The 23,301-nt window shown below is 38.1% G+C and overlaps 1 protein-coding gene across 2 annotated transcripts; it reads left to right on the top strand.

Moving 5' to 3' along the window:
* Positions 1-14,410: 14,410 nt before the first annotated feature.
* Positions 14,411-20,371, top strand: alkal2b (ALK and LTK ligand 2b). Of its 2 annotated transcripts, XM_026934300.3 has the most exons (6): positions 14,411-15,376; positions 15,879-16,211; positions 18,479-18,532; positions 18,663-18,743; positions 19,136-19,209; positions 19,696-20,370. In XM_026934300.3, the coding sequence occupies exons 2-5, from the start codon at positions 15,935-15,937 to the stop codon at positions 19,198-19,200; spliced, it is 477 nt and encodes a 158-aa protein (XP_026790101.2). In that variant the 5' UTR covers positions 14,411-15,376; positions 15,879-15,934; the 3' UTR covers positions 19,201-19,209; positions 19,696-20,370. The 2 variants fall into 2 exon arrangements, with proteins under 2 accessions (XP_026790101.2, XP_053093260.1); XM_053237285.1 differs by lacking the exon at positions 14,411-15,376 and having other exon boundaries at positions 15,387-16,211; positions 19,696-20,371.
* Positions 20,372-23,301: the final 2,930 nt, after the last annotated feature.

Raw genomic sequence — 23,301 nt, 5'->3', positions numbered from 1 at the left:
TAATGTTATTATTTACAGGTCCTTTTTATACTTTACTTTTGCAGATATATCTCATTCAGAAAATGATATGATTGTCAGCAGATTGCTAGATAAAATATTTGGATGCGTCACTTTTTGAAAAGATAAATCTGCAAACCATCTCTGATTTGGAGATGGTTCAGTGAAGCCCACATGAAGTTGATAAATTGTTGAAAACTGATATCTGATTATGTGGAAGGTGAAAGTGTTATAAAACGCAGTTTCTCAGAAAACACTCATAAAATTTTATGTGTAGTCAGAGCTATTAACAACATGATTTCATTTCTGACCTAACTTTCCTATTATGGCCTTTCATCTTGCATTAAATTCACAGAAACAATTAAAAAAAGGTTTACAGATAAAAAAACCTAGTCGGCTAGGCTATAAAAAATGGCAGGGTTATATTTACGCCCATAATATAAATGTCTGACTTCCTTACATAATACCACTGTTTATGTGAGGTTACTATGTAGCAAAAACATAACCTCACCATGGTAACAGCACATTCGGATGCACACCATGACAACAACACATTCCCCAAAACTATCCAAACCTAAACAACACAATGAGATGGAGTTCCAGCATGCAACTGAATGATGCTGGAACAGGCATAGAATACTCCGAATCAACCACATGCTATTTGGACACTTAGGAAAGCATTGGGAATTTACTGACACATCAGGGCTTGTTGTACATATTGGCTCAATGGCTCATTTGTGTGCAGAACATGGGTGGAGACGTGATAAAACTTTTATCCTAACTGGAGAAAGATGGTATTTGAGTTCTCTGAAATGATGTACCACAAACAGCTGCAGTCACTAACACTATGTTGACTTTGGCTCAGTATTCTTAATTGCGTGCGAATCGGTATGTTCTTAGCTACTTCCAAACAAAGCTACTCACCATGTTATCTGCCTTACTGATAGACTTGATTGCCAGATGTCCAAGCATACCATTTTTCTTGTTCTGGTGCTAAAGATAAAGTACTTTTTTTAGCTTATGTACTGCATGAAATAAGGGTTATAGTGCCTTCCAGAATTAATTGCACCCATACTGAACATGAGAAAAATTTTCTATATAAAAAGAATAACATTTGATCAGTTTTCTTCAAACAGCATTTTTTAAGTAGTGCAATTTTTCTCCAGAACTCTAATTTAAACATTTTTGGCACCCTTACAACACCCTTACAATTAATATTTTGTGATACCTGCCATGGTGGAGTTGGGGAAGACTCTTGGTCCAGTCCTCCATGCAAAACCTTTATATTCTTAGGTTTGTGCATGTGGACGTCCCTTTTCATATCAGATAACAGCATGCTTTAAAATCACATGTTTAAAATTGAATTTGGTCTCATCTGACCACAACACACAATGCCAACTGTAGTCCTAATGAGGCTTGTTGAGGTTCAGGTGCTGCTTTTTGTGAGATACTTTTTTGGAAAGGGCTTCTTCCTTGCAATGCTTCAAAACAGCTTGTTTCGAAAGTGAAATTTAAAATTTCATTTTGAAATGTGACACACAAGAATCAAGTACAATGTGATCTTTGTTCACTTCTTCCCTCTTTCACCTTCCTCCTCTTGTGTGGGGGTAAGTGTACTCATGGGTCCAATTTCAGGCAAATTTCAGGCAAACTAATTATAAATTAATTATAAGATTCATGTAAAGATTTCACAGTAGTTAACCTTATTAGAAGAAGAAGAAGAAGAAGAAGAAACATACAATCACTAAATAAATATAGCTGCAAGCAGCAATTAAGGGGGCCAAGCACTTTCTCTCTCCACCCCTTAGCAATGGAGAAAGTTATGAGCAGTTTTACTCTTCTACAACATATGTCACACCATTGCTGAGATATGCCCTCACTTCCTGCTTGGTGCCTTCACAGTCAAATTCATTTGAGCGTTATGGATGAACCATCCGTCATATCAAAAATCTGAGAATCAACTTTTCTTTGGGTTGGTCTCCCAGTGCAATCTTCCAAATTTCATGGGTGTTTGACAAAATTTGTAGTAGAAGCAGCAAAAAACAGATTTTGTTATAATTCAAAATGGCCAACTTCCTCACAAATCACAAATTCTTCTTCGTCTTCTTCCTATGGAAGTCTATGGCAGCCCATAGAATGCTTCGTATGCTTTGTATGAAATTTGGCACAGTGATAGAGGACAGTCTCAGCTACCTTCACAACAATTTTGGTGTATGCCACATATTTTATGAGATGCGATTCTACTTTCCTCTGTTTTTTTTTTTGGGTCAAGCCGAGTTCAGCAGACCATGATGTAAATTTGGATTTTCCATCATTTTGATATTTTATAAAAAACGTTTTTTATTTGAATTTGAATCACAGCATTGAGACTATCCCAAAAAAGTTGTTTCATTGATTTATGATATATGATATGGTTTGTCCATAACATGCAAATGAATTTGATGGCTAAGCCACTAAACAGGAAGTGGAGGCATATCTCAGCAACGGTGTGACGTATTCTGTCCAAACTTTGGAGAGAACTCAAAAACCTTACGCTAACAAGAAGATTTGTCTATATTCACCATTAGGTTGCACTACAATTAACAAATTTGTAAAATTGTTCATAACTTTTGAACCACTAAACATTAAATCAAGATTCTTATTCCTGTTGATTCCCTTGAAGGTGCCAATATTGTGAATGTAACAGATTTGTGATTTCTCAAACAGGAAGTCTACTTAAATACAAAACAGATTTTTTGCATCTTCTTCTACACATTATGTCCAAACATCACCAAATTTGGCATGCAGCATTGGGAGACTAGACTGCTAAAAATTTGTTACACAGATTTTTGATGTACATGGCGATTCTTCCATAACATGCAAATGAATTTGATGGTGAAGCTGCGAAACAGGAAGTGAGGGCATATCTCAGCAACTGTATGACGTATTTTGACCAATATTAACTGAAGGACCTCTTCCTAAGGGTATCCAAGAAACTTTGTCTAAATTCACCTCTAGATGGTGCTATAATTTGCAAATTTGTAAAACTGCTCATAACGTTTGAACCGTTGAATATCATACCAAGATCCTTGTTTCTGTTGATTCTCTTATAGGTTCAGAGTGTTGGTGATCTAAGGAATTTGTGATTTGTGAGGAAGTTGGCCATTTTGAATTATAACAAAATCTGTTTTTTGCTGCTTCACCCATGAAATTTGGACGATTGCACTGGGAGACCAACCCAAAGAAAAGCTGATTCTCAGATTTTTGATATGACGGATGGTTCATCCATGACGCTCAAATGAATTTGACTGTGAAGGCACCAAACAGGAAGTGAGGGCATATCTCAGCAATGGTGTGACATATTTTGTAGAAGAGTAAATGACCTTGTCCTAAGGGACTCCAAGAAGTTTTGTCTGAATCCCCTCTAGGGGACACTATAATTCACAAGTTAGTAAAACTGCTCATAACTTTCTCCATTGCTAAGGGGTGGTGAGAGAAAGTGCTTGGCCCCCTTAATTGCTGCTTGCAGCTATATTTATGTGTAATATTTTCTTTGACACTCAAGGACTCGGTATGCACTAGTGTTATATCTATCCTTGATATTCATTTCTTTGTTACAGATTATTTTGTGGCATTATGGGTGGTGACCTTCTGCTAATTTTTGGTCAGGGTATTTTACAAATAAAATGTATTAATAATATTAGTGGTCAGTATACTACATTGATTAATCTTCTATAACAGCACGGCTCAGACAATAGTGCAGTTGTTTCACAAGGCTGTTCAACAACCTGTAACTATAAATGGACAAAAAAGTATGACCTGTCATTCTTTATTTAATATAAGCTATAATCTGTGGTACTGTATAAGAGGAAAAAGACACTTTAGGATGTGATGTTATAGGGAGATAGTCAACTTCGGGGTGGTAACACCCTACTGTTTATTATTTTCCTCAAACAGCACACCCTGTCACATTTTATTCCTTACTTATGACATACTGTTGAACAACGTAGTCAGGAAAGCAACATAGTGTTATTGTCTTAATGTTGGCTGCTGCTTTTCTTTTAATGTCTTCTTCCCTGAACCTAATTTAGATATTTCAGCATTTTCTAAGCCTCCAAAATTATGAAATAAAAGTCAGCCATGCTATGAGGTATATTCATTGTATATTGGTCTTCATAACCCTGTAAAGGTGCATATTTTTATAAATAAATAAAGACAAGAAAGTTTAATATTTTAAAGACATCAACTCTTAGAATTGTAAAATTGTATGTATGTATGTATGTATGTATGTATGTATTTTGTAGTAGACTTAATGAAAAAAATATAAAGTTTATAAAGTCCCAGCTATTAAGTGTCTAGTTAGAAGACAAAAACAAGAAATTAGGTGTGAGACTGAAGTAAAGGGTTTTAACACAAATGTTTTAACATTACATTAATTTTTAACTGTATAAACGGATACAAGAATGTGAAAAACTGGATCTGATTACATATTGGATTTAGCTGCTACAAATGCTGATTTGCCTAAAGTCACATTTATTAAAATATCCCAAAATGGATATTATAGTTTACTGTGCTATACTGCGTATTGTTCCCATCCTATATTTTTTAATATGGTTACCATTAAAATATCAAGCACTTGTGGAAGCAGTAAAAAGCTATAAAAAAAATAGGTTTAAAGGACACAGAGTGAATCATAATTAAACTGCCACACCAGCTCAAAACTGACATGAAAACATTTGCAATATCTGAAGACCACAAACTGCTATCCAAACAAAGTTAAATAAGCTGATGTTTCTCTCTGTCAGATTTGTAAGACGTGACTGAGGGCTTTTGCATAGCCACCGCTTCTGTCATCAGGTTTACACCTCACAGACTTTAGAAAGACATTTTGATTAAGTTTGATTAAGTGATGCGTATGTGTGTCAGTGTATAAGTGTGTGTGTGTGTGGGGGGGGGGGGGGGGTGGGGGGTGGGGGGGGGGGTGTATCTGTGTCAGTATGTGTGCACAGCTATCTATCTGCCTGCAAATAAGACTACATTATCCAGTATCTCTAAGAGCTCAGTGCAATTTTTTTTATTAGCTTACAACATGTAAGAGATGTTACAGTGTGTGTTTACAATGCAGATGCTAGGAACATCCAAATGCTTCTTTCCTTGTATCTTCCTAGTAAGAAATTTTCATCCTCATTAACATTACTCTCTTTCCCTTGACTTTTCCTGGGTTTCAACATAATCATGTGCTTTTTCACTAAAGTTGTGTATTCATATATTACCTGTTAGATAAACATAGCAGATGTGTTTTGCAAGTCTTAAAATGAGTCAACATGACATGATTTCTCCTCCAAATGACTCATTTCTGCACCAGCTTTGTTTACTATGCCTCTGAGACTGTCTGTGTCATGCACCATGAAGGAACGATGTTTGTTTAAATACTGCAAGGTTCATAATTTCAATTCTTTTTAAAATAAAAGATAAACCATGCATAGTAAACAACAGGTACATAGTCAGTCTTGTTGACATAGCCAACCTTTACAAGCTAAATGTGTGTTGTTAGCTGTAAAGAAATCCACTGTTCCGTTAAGTGTTACATCACCTTCCCAAAGCACCAGGACATAGCACCCATAGCAAGAATTCCCGTTAATTTCTGTGTGGGAGATAAGTTGAGACCATATCTTACTTGGCATTATTTTCAAACAGAAGTCATTACAAGTGGATGAACTATCTAGGCTACCTATTTCTTAAAATCTGCACATACTCACGCACACGAATCTTCATACTTCAACTGCAGTTAGCATCACAGAATCAATTACATCAAAACATTGTTCTGCACTTTCCACTTCTAATTTCTAGCATTCTGTTCATTATTTAGTTGTACTATTGCAAAGTATGTTTTTTAACATTTATATGGCCTTCAGTTTATGATTTCGAGGTTTAACTAAAGTTAGATTTGGTCTGTTCATTCAGCACTCCAGTACTTAGATCTTATATTTAGATCTTTATCAGACCTCTTTTTCATTGCACATTCCAGCCCATAACCTCTTCTGCAATTTTCCTGTGTGCAGAATTACCAGGCCAGGGCAAATGTCTTTACTGCTTTGTAAAAGAAACATAACTAATAACTACCTAACTATCTAACTATCTATCTATGTTGTTAGATAGATATTGCTATTTAAAGCCAATTTGATGGGGTGCTCCATATGGTCCAGTGCTAAAAAATTATTCACCAGTTATATTTAAAGTCAGTTCAGTTTCTGCCCTTTGCTCTCAGTAGTGTAGAGTGAGTATATCATGCAGCACTACTGTACTATACACTTTAGGATTAAAAGAATGGGAATTGGGAATCAAACATATCTGCACAGTGGAAATCACACACAAACATTTCTGCACAGTGAAAGATATGTACAAAAAATACAGCCACTGTTGAGGCTTGGGGATGCGGCTGCATTTGGTTCTGTCCTTCTTATGATCAAAAAGTGCGAGGGCAAACAAGTCAATGTGTAAGAATGAAGGGGACAGTTGTAGCAGACCTAGTAGGCTGAAAGCAAAAAAATGTTTCACTACTGGCAATATTGTTATGCTATTAAGGATTTCTGGATGAGGGTTGTGGCTCTAGACATTTTCACACAATCATTTTCACTGAAGAAAGTAGTGACAGCTAGGTAGCTAGTATTAAAACATAGTGTACTTGAATCTGCCACAGGAGCCAATAGAAGCCAACAATGGGCTCCTCTAGGCAGCTGACTAAGGATCTGAAAATGAATCTAACTGATGCCTACAAAGCAGAGGGAGGCTATAAGAAGATATTAAAGGGCTTCCAGCTCACTTCCTCTGTCTGAAATGTCATTAAGAAATGGCAGTTAAGGAGAACTGTGGAAGTCAAGGCAACATCTGGAAGACCAAGAAAACATTCAGATAGGACTGCCCTTATGCTAGCTAAAAAGGCAAATTATAACCCCCATATGACACTTAGGATCTGCAGGGAGGTTTAGCTGACAAAGAAATGGTGGTGCAACATTCTTGCACAAACATGATCTGCATGGAAGAGTCATCAGAGGTAAACCTTACCTGTGACCTCATCACAAAAGTGAATATCTGAAGCATGCAAAAAATATCTAGATTAGCCAGAGGCATTTTGGAAACAAGTGCTTTACAGATGAAGTAAAAAAATTTTGGCCACAATCACCAAATATATGTTTTGGAGAAACAAAGGAACACCTTGCCAACTGTTAAACATGGGAGCGAATGTATTATGCCTTAGGGTTGTGTGGCAGCCAGTGGCACAGGAGACATTACACAGGTAGATGGAACAGTGGGTTCCAGTAAATATCAGCCAATTCTGGAAGCAAATGTGACACAGTCAGTCAAGAAACTGAAGCTGAAAAGAGATTGGCTTTTACAACAGGACAATGATCCTCAAACATAACTCAAAATCCACCATGAACTGCTTCAAGAAACACATGCTGAAACTTTTAGAATAGCCCTCACAGTCCCCTGATTGGAACATCATTGAAAATATGTAGGTAAATATTAAACATGCTGTGCATGCAAGAAGGCCCAAGAATATCTTAGACCCAGAAGCGTTCTGCAAGGAATAGTGGGTGAAAATCCATTAAACAAGAATAGAGAGACTCCTAGCTAGCTACAAAAAAAGTGTTTGCAAACTGTGATATCTGCCAAATGGAGTGGTCAGCGGTGGTCATCAGCAGTAAGAATCAGAACGCCAAATTGGAATTCACAAAGAAATACAGAGATGAGCCATAAAAGTTCTGGAACCAAGATTAATCGCTACCGTATGGAAAGTGATGGAAAGGCCAAAGTGTGGAGAAAGAAAGGATCTGCTCATGATCCAAAACATACAAGGTCATCAGTCAAGCACAGTGGAGGTAGTGTCATGGCTTGGGCTTGAATGGCTACTTCTGGAATGGGCTCACAAATCTTTATTGCCGATGTAACTCATGATAGTAGCAGCAGAATGGATTCAGAAATCTACAGAAACATTCTCTCTGTCAATTTACAGAGAAATGCATCCCGTCTAATTGGGAGGAACATCACCATGCAGCAAGACAATGACCCAAAACACACCGCCAACACAACAAAGGACTTCATCAGGGGAAAAAAGTGAAAGGTTTTGAACTGGTCAAGTCAATCACCAGACTTAATTCAATTGAGCATGCATTTCACTTCCTGAAGAGGAGACTGAAGGTAGAAACACCCCAATACATAAAACAACTGAAAGAAGCTATGGTACAAGCCTGGAAAAGTATCACAGAAGTATCAAAGGAGAATACAACAGTTTGGTGATGTCAGTGGGTTGCTTTCTTGATGCAGTTTTTGCAAACAAGGGATATGCAACTAAATAGTAAGTGTTATTTACAGTATGACCATCCGTTCCAATACTTTTGCTCACCGAAAATTTGGGTGGTCTGCCACCAAAGGTGCCATGTTCTAAGTTGTTTAACACATCTAGATGTAAATATCAGGAAATGAAAGTTGAAGTTCTGATCCATTGTATCATATTCATGTCATATATCATATATCATCTTTTGATATCAAACCCAGACATTTTCAGTGTATAGCAAAAACAGAACAATTGGCTTTGCCGTTCCAATACTTTCATAGGGGACTGTACAACTGTATAGAATGTATCACTCAAATACTTGAAACAGGCCTAAGCACAATTTGTGAGGTTAAGACAATTCTGATTTACTGTATTTTACTTTCATTCTCTGCAGTATCTCAATGAAATGTTTCCATGAGAAGTGTACCCTACTTCTCTTTTTTGAGGCACTTGTGCATATGTTCATGAAAATTAATGGTAAGCCTTTCTTCACGTTCTGAACAGAGACACCAGAATTTTTCTGGAATTTAAGCCAATAACTGTCACAGAACGCAAAACGCATTATCAAAATTATACAGGGATCACTAACCAACTAGAGAAGACACTAATATACTGTGGCATTGGTGAGAAAAGAGCTTGACTAGGAAACGTTGTTAAAGCAATGTGCTTTGTCTTTTATTGTCAACTCACAATGATAGTACAAACACAGGCTTGGTGGTTACCACAGAACTAGCTCAATAGGGGGAAACTGGCAGGGGTGACAAATCCCATTTGGCTTCATAAAAACAGTGAACACAATCAAACACAAGATAACTGAAACTGGACAGTTGAAGATTGGAAAAAGACCAGGCATTTTTCCCCAGCAGTTTCTGTGAGGCTGTGTCCTCTGTAGCCTCAGATTCCTGGTTTTGGCTGACAGAAATAGAAGCCCATTCATGAAAATGCTCACTTCTGTGCATTCTGACATGCTTTTCTGTACACCACTTGTAAAGAGTGGTTATTTGAGTTGCCATAGCCTTCCTGTCAGCTCGAATGAGCCTGGCCATTCTCCTCTGACCGCTCTGATTGACAAGAGCCATGCAGAACTGCCACTCACAATGAGCAGGTATGCCGGTGCTAATCAGTTCCTACTAAAGGTGTCATTGAAGGCAAATTAAACATTGAAATGGCTCATTGGTTTGCAAATTACTCAGAAGTACAGTGACAATACAATACTACCTTCCTTATCTGTAGATCAATTGAAAGCTGATAAGATTGCTGTAAGTGTTGTTTGATGTTGGGGAACACAGATGTATAATTTAATGTTTGAATCAACATACACTAAATATGTACTTGGACAGAACATTTTTGTTATTTATTTACTATTGTATGTACACAACATGAGAGAATTCATGAAGGGTTTAGCATGGTCTAAATGAAAGTGCTGTAGTCTAGAATAATCATGATGTTGTATAGACACTGTAGAGATACAATCATAAAGATAAACTATTTGGATTCATCAATCCTGCTTGATGTAGTAAAGTTATGAGGGAATGTTCCAGCACAAACTTGTCTCAAAATTTTTGGAAAAACTGACATCTACAAGTATGGCCATGTAAGGTCTGCTGGCTTGTGCAAGATCTGGTGTCATCTGACAAGCTGATGAATATCCATACTGAAGGTCTGAGATGAATATCCATGAATATCTGATAAGATAAACGAATGAAAAAGTGCTGTGAAAGCTGTGTATGGTATCAGCTTTATCAGCAGATTAAAGCTGTGAACAGGGAACTAGCACAAACTAAGATTAACGAGTTAATGCCTAAAAAACGAACAGTGGTTTTTGGAACCTGAAGGCTCTGGCTTGGACTACACAGCACACCTTTGCTACAGGTTAGAGACAGCTACAATGTAATGCACAATAACCAAACAGCTACACAGCAAACTTGGTCTGGCAGATAAGAATGGATCTTTGAGAAGGCGCCATCATGAGGAAGACTAGTTGAGAGAAGGAAGGATGTGGACATGCCAAGTACTGTTGCTTACGCTTTACTAAAAGGATATCACATTTAGGAATAAAAATCTGTGAACCTACAAGGGACTCATGGGGGCTGAAATACATGACAGGGTGTTTTGATGTTAATAGGTAACAGTTTATGGAGAAAACCCTTCAAGAACAATGTAGAACCACACCACCACTAGCTGGGAACATTGTGTCACTGTTGGGCTGAATGTCCACTACCAAATACAGTTATATCTGGTTGGCAATGGTCCCATAGTCTACTGATGGGTAGGGGGGTTGGGGTAACAATAAATGGTGTGCCTGATATAATGGTCAAAGTGTGTAGATACAAGGTTGGTTAAAGCTTAATAAAATGGCAATGAACTGTATATAACTACCTGACAGACAAGTGAATAATACCTGCCTATCAAAGATTTCAATGTGGGATCAAATCACTTCGAAATATTCTTAATTACATGAATATGCAACATGAGCTAAATCTTCAGACCTATCCGATATGCCTTCAAGTGTGCAAACATTTATGAAGAAACTAGAAATGTAAAGATACAGCATCTTGTAATGTATTGTTTGAGATGTTCAGCAGACTGCCTTGTAAAGTACATTATTCTTCATAAAATACACTTAATTACATTAGGTTTAATAAACATTTAAACTTCATCAACCCCACACTCCCTCTTCTGAAAAAGTAGCTTCATCTGTCAGGCGGCATGAACGGACGGAAGTACAGGTACAAAAGCTTTATTAAGAAAGCTTGCAACAATTCTGATCCATTGAGCAAAAATCAGGAACAGCAACCAGACAATGGTCAGGTGATCAGCAAACAACATAAACTAGGCAAGGCAAGAGTCAAAAACCAGATTAGGGAACCAAACCAGAATATCAAAATAGTGAAACACAAAGGCTCGGTATCGACTGGTAACAAATAAACAGAGTGTATACTTCACTCCGGACAAAGAAACATGAGGGCTTAAATACAAAGAATAAATAAGGGGCGAGTTGAAAACAGGTGAAAGTAATCTTGACATACTAGGGAGACAACCAGCGTCAAGACAGGGGTGGAGACAAGACATGAACCAAAACAAAATGCACATGGCAATGTAAACAAACACATGAAAACCAGGAAGTAGGCGCCATAGCGCTGACAGCTTTTTTTTTTTTTTTTAAATAAACATGCTTCTAACCCGTTGTTTTTCACAATTGGGAAGTTCATATTCAGTGCTGGAGATTACAGGAATCAAAAACACATCTGGGGCTACAGAGAGCTGCATGACTCTGACAGCACAACTATCTAACAGCAGAATGGGAAAAGCTCCATGCTTCACACACTCCTGCTTGTGAGTCACACAAGTGAAAGCTAAGCCATATTTAATTTTGTTCCAGTCTAATGCACAGCTTTGTTTCTTTATATGCTGCTAAGAATCTGAATTGATCATGCAAACATGCAAACTGTGTCATTATTAAGTTTCAATTATTGTATTTTATATTGTTGAATGTTTTAATCAATCAAAACTGGAAACCTAAGGCACATAGCCAGGCAATGTTTATAAAATATGTATCATATCAAGACACACAAATTAAATGTTGTGTATTGTTACACCCGTGTTACACAAGAAACAAATGTAGTGAGACACACCATGCAGGTTAAGGTTTAGTGTACACAGTTAAATGACTTACAGCGTGTCTTTACTTGTGTTATCTGATGTCCTCTCACTCTTGTGGTTTGTCATGCCTGCTTTAATAAATACTTTACATTACAGAAGCCAACTTTGAAGAGCTTCAAGCTTATAAAGCATCACCCCTATAAGAGCACAGGTGAAAAAATAGGGGTGGCAGGAAGACTTTATTTCAGAAGAAACGCTGACTCTGTCGCTGCACAGTGGAAGTATTTTATCATCACTGAAAAATAAGGGAAAGGGACATGGTGTGAAAGTAGAGGTGGTAAGATCTAAGTGAAAACTAATTGCAGGGGAAAGTGTGAGTGATAAGAGGAAAGTAAGTCGGGGTGGTTTGGATAATAAATTCCAAATCTTATAATCAGTATTGCCTCTGATACTACTGTGCTTAAACAATCACCATCACTTTGCCACCAGGGCCCTGTGATTAAACGAGCTAATAGCTATTTAGTACCACAGAGCAGGGGATGCTAATGCAAGCTAGGAGGAAAAACTAATATTACTATTAATAATATTTCAATAATTATTATTATTATTATACTACTAATAATATTACTATAATATCATGCCTAACTTTCAACATTATTGATAAACCAACAGCAATTGATTAGTCAGCTAGTCATCTAGCTAGTCATCAAACCATAACGTCAGCTTTTTAGCATGTTTGCTCACTAACAAGTCTATAACCTAATTAAATGCATGAAATATTTCACAAATATGCTTTAGTGATCATTGGTTTAGCTGGATTTTTGAAATATGAGATTTTTAATGAAGGATGGTTAACGTTATCTAGGTTGGCAAATAGGTTATGACTAGCATGAGCTAAGTATGATAGTTAAAGCCAACATACATCACTATTTTACCTCTATTTTCAAAAATGTTCATTATTAGAAGAAAGTTTCCAGGTCTGCAATTCAATTCAATACAAGACATATAAGCACTTCATCTGTGAAATGGACCAACAAGATGGAGGACAAACTGGCATAGATTGTGGAATTTCTGGAGTGGAATCCATTATCAGTGTTTTAATGTATTATGTAAAAACGACCACAACTTGACGGTTCTTGTCTGTTCAAAGGCCAGTGTAAGATTTTCCACATTTTTAAAATCTGCTGTGATATCATAGATGAAAACATAGCCAAATTCTACCTTGCAATCAAGTCAGCTTTTAAAACCTTAATTAAAACCTGACAGTGCAAGCCTATTTTATTATTATTTAATGCATCGACTTAGTGATAAATATGAAAAATATATATATTATATTTTACTATTATGTAACCACATTATCACACAGTTCTTTTCATTCTTTTATTTATCTTCAGTAACTGCTTTTTGGTCAGGGTGGCAGTGGATTGGCAGTGGATTGCCTCTCCCAGGAAGACTGGGTGTGAGGCAGGAATACACCCTGAATGGTATGGCAGTCCATGACACAGCACTATCTGACACACACATTCACACAGTCATTCACACCTAGAGCCAATTTAGGTTTTTGTCACTGGTCTTAGGTAAATTTATTATCTATTTATCTATTTATTATTATCTTTTTTAACGCTGGACCTGGGAAACAGTTTTCGTTCTTTCATGTTTTTAACATGTTGAATGACAAATAAATGAACCTTGAACCTTGAACTTTAGCAACATAGATGTTTTTGTGAGGTGGGAGGAAACCAGAGAACCTGAAGGATCCCAGACGAAACTCTATACAGACAGAAACCAGACTTCAGGGTTAAACCAGGGACCAAGGAGCTGTACCAAAATGCCACCCACAGTTCTTTGAATTATTAAAAGTAATAAATACAAATACATTTGAGAAGACTTTAAGAAGGGAGAAGACTTTCCCTTCATTCTGATGCCACTTAATTCTCAGATTATGACTGGATGTTATTAGGCACATTCAGTGTTCACATTCAGACACATAGCTGGATACATTATTATTTTCTTTTCTTTTCACTGCCACACCTTTGGCACGCCATCTAGTGTCACACTTCAGGAAATCATGTATATTTTTTGATTTGCATATGCATCGTCATCATGATGTCAGTCGTTCTGTGCTCTGTATCAGCTAGTGATGGGGGTTTCCTATAACACAGAGTCTGGACCTGCTTCATAAAGGTTTATAAACAATAAAGCACAAGAATAAAAGACCAACTAGGATGGCGTCTTGGCACGTTGATTGTGGGATAGGGTCAATACAATAAATACTAAAGGAGCTTTCAGGATTTGTGAATTGAATATCACCTACATAGACTCACTGTGTGGCACTGTTGAGCCACTGTTTATTTTATAATACAAGCCTACTATAATGCGCTGCGTCGTCCCTGGTTAAATCTGCGGCACTCCACCTAGGTGTAATAATAGTACCAAAGCTTTATAATCCTGATCATGATTACCTAAGGGAACTGGTGCTATGTTAACGTGATACCTCCCCGTGACTGTTTAAAGGGAGGCTAAAAACAGGGAGGAGAGTAAAATATGAGTGATTTTTTTTTTTTTTTTTTTTACATGCTTAAAGGAAGTGGTAATTTTGGGATGGAGTAAACGAAAGCAGATAAGGCCTGGCTGTTCTCACCTCGGTCCTCGTGCGAGAAACTATGCATTTGTCGCGTCACAACACCGGCTTCCTGCTCCAACGCGCCACATGCGCGTGCACACGGGCTGTTTCAGACTAATTGAGCCTAATTACGTTGTCTTTTGGCTTTCCAGTAATGGAGCAAGTGAAATAAATAGGAATCGATTGCGGTATCCGATACTGGAAGATTAAAAAAGGAGTAAGAGAGAGAGAGAGAGAGAGAGAGAGAGATTAAAAGACTAAAATACTATTCAACCACAAGTCCATGTTTAGAAACGGATACAGAGATTCCCGTTTAAGGGAATGAAAAGCTTGTTAGTAGCCTAATTGGAGGGGGAAACCACTTTACCTGAACCACAAGTGGACTCGTGCAGCAGTTATGAGACGGTGACCGGAATAAAGAAAGAGCAGTAAAATGCGTTTTTGGAGGAGCGCTCCGACATGCCGGGACAATCCGCATGGGACGAGTCCTTACGTCTGCAGCACAGGATAAAAAGCGAGGGAACTCATGCCGGATGAATGTGACACCAACATCACCGAGAGACGCGACGGAGGAGAAGGAGGAAAAAAGAAGAAAGAGAAGAAGAAAAAGGAAAAGTCACCGGCTTTCTCTCACTTCTCACTCACTACACAACTCACAGGCGCCTGGAGACGCAGCCTGTAAACAGACTGGGCTCTCTGTCTGCCATGGTGCACTAGATCTCTAACAGGACAACTACCTGCAGAAGCAGAAAGCAAGCCTACCGACTCCTACATTACCGTATTGATCTGCTTCCACCCCGGGAGGACACTCCACCACCGTGACAGTCGCACTACAGGTAATAAGAAGGCTTTAGGGCTTGTGCGTAAAATGCGTCTGGCTTCAGAGTTCTTTCAGGATTTTTTTTTTTTTAACAGTTCTACTTACTCAACTACTTTAACAGCATGCACATTTACTGAGGCGTGTTGCTACAAGTTGGACACTGGTTCAGCCGTTTTATTTGAGATAAATTCAAACAATTCCTGCTCTGTAGTTTTGCAGCCAGTCTTTGGCACGTCAGCACTTCATGCCAAGTAGGAGCAGAGGAAAGCCATGGTTGGGGCGTAACTTCAGCTAAATTCCTTCGAGTCATTCCTTCAGATTGCACCGTGTCATTGCAAAATAAACTTTCGAATTAGCTATCGTCATACCGATGCGCGCGCGATGTGCTAAATACGTCTGAGCGTAATGGGACGCTTCAAGCTTTGCCCACTGGTGTGGAAGTGTGGCAAAATCGGGGTCTCTGAACGTAGACTTGTTTTCAGTTCAGTGTGTGTGCTTTGTGGTGTTTTTTCGTCCAGGCCAGAAGTCCGCGCGCCTCAGCAGCGAGAGAGGCACGCTTCAGCTGCGCTTCAGCATGAGCGTCCTGCGCGCGCCAGTCATCACTGCGCTCGCGCTGCTGATCGTGAGCGGCGGTTCCGGCGGACGGAGCGGCTCTGCGTCCGCGCGCTCCACCACCACCACCAGCAGCCTGCTGCAGCTGCTCACGGCCAGCCGGAGAGAAGCGGCCGAGCATCACGCGCACTCCACCGAGCACCACGCACACTCTCCGCTTCCCATCAAGACCGACTACTCCATAGAGTCGAGAGAAGGGAACGAAGTCAACAAATCCAATCAGCATGACCAGACACTGGGTAAAGTAGACTGTTTACTGCAGTTAGTACACTACTTTCATAGGACACATCTGTAGGACACTTTTGAACTGTGGTTCTCAGAGTGGGTTCTCATCATAACCATCTTAACCCGTGCTTTTTTTTATTTATTTCTTTATTAAATTTTGTTACAGTGGTGGAAATCAACCCAGCACTATCAGAATTTATTATTATGAGGTCTTATAATTAACCTGTTTGGTCATCTTGATTGGTGATTTGAATATGGGTTTAATCTAAACCTCAACTCCAAAACATGTAGCCTATAAATAATGAATAAATAATCAATTTGGGTCTAAAGTGTTCTGTCAGTGGAAAGTTCTCTATTCTCTAAACGCTCGGAACGCTCTGTGGTGCCAATAAAAAGGTGAACTTTTACTGTACACTTTTAAGTAAGAAGCTTAATATTTGAACAGTCGTATTATGTTCATAAAACTGTGTTGAGGGGGTCGACAGAATTTATTTTACAGTTATAGGGGTCTCTGGATGCAAAGTTTTGAGAACCCCTGCTTCTGAAAGACTATTACTTGACAGTGTCAGATATGACAGGAGGTTTTTCTGAATCTGCTGTAAATGTTGAAGCGAGGGATTCTGAAACCTTTTGCAGCCAGGGAAAGCTGCAACCCACCTCTTATGATTGTAGCATATATTTATCTTCCGAGCACATTTCAACTTTTCAAGTAGTAGGCACATTAGGCACTTGTTTACCATCAATGTTTATAGGAGTTTTTTTGTAACCCGAACCAATTACATAATCTTAGCATGTGCTTACATTCAAAACTTATATATACTTGTTATTAGGTTATTGACGTTTAGTTGAATTCATACAAATAGAGTAATTTAATCATTACTATAACAATTATAGTGACATTTACAGTGATCTTTTTTTTTTTTTAAATTAAACCCTGGTCAATATCTTTTGACAACACCACCAATACGTTTCAGGGACCATAACTTTCTTTACATCCATAGCACAAGTATTATGTACTACACACTCACTGACCACTTTATTAGGAACTTATACAGTCAACCAATCATATAACAACAGCACAATGCATAAAAGCAAACAAGATACAGGTCAAAAGCTTCAGTTAATGTTCACATCAAACGGGGAATGGGGAAAAATGTGATCTCAGTGACTCTGACTGTGGCATGGTTGTCGGTGGATAACAAGGGACAGTTCTGTGGGCGGAAATGCCTTGTTGATGAGAGAGGTCAGAGGAGAATGACCAAACTGGCTACAACAGCAGAAGAATGACCAAACTGGTCATTCTGTGGTAACTCAATTAACCACTCTGTACAACCATGGTGGGCAGAAAAGCATCTCAGAACACACAACAGGTCAGATCTTGAGGTGGATGCCCAACAGCAGGCGATCATATCGGGTTCCACTCCTGTCAGTCAAGAGCAGCATTTAAGTATTGGTATACCCTCGCCTAGTCTTCTTTCCAATCTTCAGCTGCCCAGTTTCAGTGAGCCTGTGCCCACTGTAGCCTCAGATTCCTGTTCTTGGCTGATAGGAGTGATAACTTGATGTGTTCTTCTGCTGTTGTAGCCCATGCATCTAATGGTTTGACATGTTGTGTGTTCTGAGCTGCTGCCAGATGATGGGCTGATTCATGCAATTGTACAGGTATTCCTAATAACATGGACAGTGAGTGTATGTTAACCTCCCCCATCCCCTTTCTGGGACTCTTAAAGTGAAAAATGGCTCCAATGGCAATAACGGAAAATGACATTTATATTTAATCATTTATATCATTTAAACAAATTACAGACCCTCAGGCTATGCTTCACAAATGCCTTAGGGTTCACCTGTTCTCACTTTGATCACCATAAGTTTAGGCAGCTGTTTGACCGGTGGAGGGAAGTGGTAGCTCAGTGGTTAAGTAGTTGGACTTCTGCTTGGAAGGTTGAGAGTTCCATACTGCTAAGCTGCCACTGCTGGGCCCTTGAGCAAGGCCCTTAACCCTCAGGTGTATAAATGAGATAATTGTAAGTCGCTCTGGATAAGGGTGTCTGGCAAATGCCGTAAATGTAAAATGGACGTTGGCGTATGACTTATAACTTGCCAAAACTACATTTTATCAATTTTAACTACTTCTATTTATTGATATTATCAAGTAATAAGGAGGGTTTGGTGACATTCTCAAAACCCTTGTCATATTTATAAAAATGCAGTATTGTTTTAAAGACTAAACTCTTAGTAATAATAGTACCACAACTAATAGTTGTTTGTTGATTTTGGACAGACGTCTTTCCTAGAGATGTGCGGCAGAAAGAGAAGTTCCTAAAACATTTAACAGGTGAGCAACAGTCCTGTATTCAGCATAAACATGTGTATTGTGGTCTATGTAGTGTAAGTATGCAATGTGATTGGTGTCTGTGTTGCCAGCATCAGCTTGACCTGTTTCTGGGGGTTTCTGTCTGTTTCAGGGCCTCTCTATTTCAGCCCAAAATGCAGCAAACACTTTTACAGATTATATCATAACACCAGGGACTGCACAATACCAGCCTGTAAGTGCCACCACCCTACGTGACATAGTATAGTTGTGTTAGTCTTACTGAACTTGCTTTATACATATTAACATGTAAAGGCATTGGAATATAAAGATTATTTGATAATTCGGTGATTTTAAAATATTCATATTTTAAAAAGATATTTAAAATGTTGAGCTATTTTAATCCTGCATCAGGTTAAAGCAGATATAACTACATATTTTTTGCTACTTTTAAATAATATTTTGAGGTAAAACATCTATATAGTCAATAGAATGTGTATAGCATGTTTATGTTCTAAAAATGTTATTCTAATGTAATTCTAAGGTTTCAGTGAGTAGAAGATCACATAATTCAGACTTGCATGTTATGTATTCCTGCTCATACTGTTTAACCTGTACACACTGTAGATTATAGACGATGTGCACGGCTACTCAGAAGATTAGCGGAGAGTCAGCGGTGTTCTGAGGGATAGACGTTGCAGGTAAAATTTTAACTCGAAGCATTCAGTGTAGTACTGACACTCTTGTTTGTTTCTGTGTCACATTTGCTGTATCACATAAGGAAATGTTTTCTCAGAGCACAAACAGACATATTAAACAGCCATTTATTGTCTTATCAGGCACACAGATTATCAGTATACCACTTATTAACTGCAGCATTCTCTAAGCAGTCTGTAAATGTATCCCACTGGGCTATCCCAGTGTATCCCAATGAACAATCTATATAAATAATGTCGTAAAGCTGGAGTAAGGTGACCAAACCAGTATCAAATGACAAAACTAAATCCAATAATAGCTTATGTAAATATACATTTTTGCTCCAGAGTGGTAATTTCTTCCAGTACAAAATCATTTTAAACTTAATTAAATTCTTTATTCATTAAATATTTATAGTGTGTCTGAGCAGGTTAAAAAACTGTCCTAATCATTCAAGCTCATTAAATGTCAATTCTCATATCTCTTTGCAGATTTCAACAAACTTAAGAAATAAGGAGGACCAAGAAAAAAGTGCCTTGGAAAAGAACAGGGGGAAAAAAACACCTCGGACACATATGTCACTATGAAGCATATTTTGTCATCATATTTTTGTCAAACTCCTCCATAGAGTTCTCCATACAGTACCATGGAAGTCTTATTGACTGACAAATCAATGTTGTCACTGAACTTTCTGATAACTCGAATGGTGCAAGTGAAGATGCTGTTTTACATGATTTAAAAAATGCCACTGTCAAAATCTGTGGACAGTACAGTGTACTGCAAATACATTTATGCAAATGCTGTTGCTGTTCACTGTGTTTTTCAGTAGTTGTGATCAGAGTATCATTAATTAAACACAGCTTCTAGTCCAAAACTCTTGTCCACCTCTGCTACACAAAATCGAAACCTGTCAAATCAGTGATTGAATTATGAATTGTATTTGTAAGACATTTCTTTTGGCAGAGATTAGGGATGAAGGAATGCTGTGTATGAAAAAAAAAAGTCAGCATTCTCCCTGAATATGAATGTCATATATACTCTATTTATGTATTCAAGTTATTGTCAGTTGCTGGTGTCGAACACACACGCATCCCAGCTAGAGTGCAATATGTACATATTGTAAATATAAGAAAATCTATCTTCAAATAAACTTGTTTGTTATATAATGTTATATTGTAATGGTATTTGATGAAAATGTTGTTTTCAGTGTAAGTGTAAGGACCAGAGGACTATGCAGAAAATGACCATGTTCCTTCACAATGTCAAACTGATCAGTCACGATAACAAAGTTTGACTTTAAACATTTGACTTCAAACAAACGTTTGTACGATAAATGACCACATGACACAGAAAGCAGGGATTTATAGTCGACCACAGGCACATGGTTAGCACTTGTTTTTGTTTGCACTTCTTATTCAAAACTTTTATCAGCACAATGAATGTCTTAACTACTCAAGCTTGTTTTTAGGCTATGTTGATTTTTGTGGCTAGGGTCATGTCAGCCAGACAAATTACTGTTAAATATTGCTATAAGAGATATACATACAGTAATGATGCCACTAGAGCAGCCTGAGGCAATTTAAGCAGTGGTCAGTGGCAAACCAACACACATTCCTCAAACACTGATTTGTTTGAATGAGACTTCACCTCTAGCCTAGTATAAAACTTTCTCCTCTTTAACTTGTGAATATATGGTTTGCTTTTGGCAGACATTAGGCCCCTAGCCCACAGCACCCACACACTTACATTGTGTAATGTGCCCAGGCATGCCACAGTAGCACTCACACTAACAAGTTTACAGAAATTCTTCAATCAAAAGTCAGCCGAGAGAAACGCCTCAGAACAAACATGCAATTAAGAACATTATCGACTCAGTCCGCCAGTCAGATTTGTTAACAGGTGTATCTTCATGAGAAGACACATCAAAGGATTATCGCGTGTGAAGGTAGCCGGTGATGAATGAGAGAAAAATGAAGCAGACATGCAGCTAATGTGTTTAATTTAGGAATGTAGACAAAGTGAAGGTAGATATGATAAAATTACCCCTCGGATTCATCTTTTCACATAAGAAATTCCTTCCACTGCGAACAGATCTCTGTGTGTGACTCAAAAATTCCATAAAAGTGTGCTAGATTTTAAGGAAACTCTAAGTGCATTTAATGTAACAATTCGTCACCATGTCTGCAGTGCCATATAGTGATTTGAAGGTATGTATATAAGTGCATGTGTTAGCGGAGAATATCTGTCAACGGAGGCAATCTCATTCCCTCCACATGGGAAACTCCCACTATATTTAGCTGCCAACAGTGTGGTTTAGCTGGTCTGACTATCGGCTTGGGTGGCAGCCAAATCAAAGTAAGAGGGTAAATCAGTGAGTGCTATATTTAACATGTACACTTTATGGCCAAAAGTTTGTGGACACCTGACCATCACACCAATATGCGCTTTTTGTACATCCCATTCCAGGTGTAGTCCACCTCTGCTGGTGCCGTAGTCTTCTGGGAAGGCTTTCCACTACATTTTGGAGCATGGCTGTGGGGATTTGCCCATTTAGCCACAAGAACATTAGTGAGGTCAGGCACTGATGTTGGGCGAGAAGGCCTGGTGCCTTCCAATTCATCCTAAAGGTGTTCAGTGGAGTTGAAGTCAGGGCTCTGTGCAAGCCACTCAAGTTCTTCCACACCAACCTTGGCAAACCATGTCTTCATGGACCTCACTTTGTGCAAAGGGGCATTGTCATGCTGTAACAGATTTGGACCCCTTAGTTCCATTGAAAGGAAATCTTAACATTACAGTAATATTACAGTATACAAAGACATTTTTTTCAACTCTGTCCTTCCAACTTTGTGGCAAGGGCTTATCACAGCCATATAGTGTATCACAGTGATTGACAGATGACCACTGTTAACAAAATAAATAAATAAACATGAGCCACAGTTATACTTAATCTATTTAATTATGCCTGGGTGTCTTACTCTGTGAGAAACTTTAGATTTTATGGTTTTAAGTTCATCCTGGTTGAAGGATGGAAAATAAGAATGTCAGAAACCAATGAATTAGATTTAAGTTCCAATTTAAATTATTTATTTACATGAATTTATGTTTCACATGTTTACTGCAGAGTTGCAATGAAATGGTTAAATTAGTTTCTTCTCAATGGAAAATGTAATGACAAGGAAAAACATTCCTTTAGATTTAATATTGCACCCAACCAAAAAGGCGTAGACAAAGATCTACAGCTATCGTTTCAGTTAACCATCAGTTATCACGCCAAGTTTTTTTCTGTTAGCTCATAAAAACCTCAGACCAAGAGCTTCTTTTCTCATGCACCATTTTACAGTGATGTTCAGCATCATATTAATGAGAGATCCAATTTAGAAGTCGTGTAGACAGCAAAGTTTGGACCCAAAGTTCCAGAAATCAATGTGACACAGTTGTGCTGAGTTACAGCAGAGAGTAGCCTTATCTACTTAGCAATGTACAAGATAACAAGGAAGATGGCATTGACAGAGGTATTAGCATGAAAGTTGAAGCTGTGGAACCCTAAATATTTGAGCAGAGTGTACAGATGAGTAGGTGAGAGAGATGCGTGGACTAAAGGACGAAAGCATTGCTGCATCGATCTTTTTGCATAGAAATGAACCGAGCACTAATTCCCACTGGCACCACTTTTAGCAGGTAGTGGAATGACATTGAGGGTAATACAGGAAGCCATTCACTAAGTGAAAATAGAATAATATGTTAATGAAAGATATTTAAGCTAAAAGAAAAAAGTCAAAAATAAATATTGGACATCATTGAACATATCATCTTATTTATAAAGATTAAAATGCATGTTGTTCCTGGTGAAGTTTTCTTTTAAGCCTCGAGATCCTTTGGTTTGGCGATGCTGGGATTTGTACTCACAAACTTTAAGCCTCTACAACATTCCAACTTTACCCTTAACTATGGCCCTTGCTAAAGTTCTCCCCAAAACTGATTCATGCATACTATCACATATTCAATAATGATATTTTCACGGAAAGTCCCTTCAAAGTTGCTCAGTGGATATTTTGCCCAGTGGGTAGTGCTAGTGAGCAAATGAAACTCAGTGAATT

This window comes from Pangasianodon hypophthalmus, chromosome 10 (genome assembly GCF_027358585.1).
Source record: "Pangasianodon hypophthalmus isolate fPanHyp1 chromosome 10, fPanHyp1.pri, whole genome shotgun sequence".
Taxonomy (NCBI): domain Eukaryota; kingdom Metazoa; phylum Chordata; class Actinopteri; order Siluriformes; family Pangasiidae; genus Pangasianodon; species Pangasianodon hypophthalmus.
This window is presented reverse-complemented; position numbering and strand designations above follow the sequence as displayed.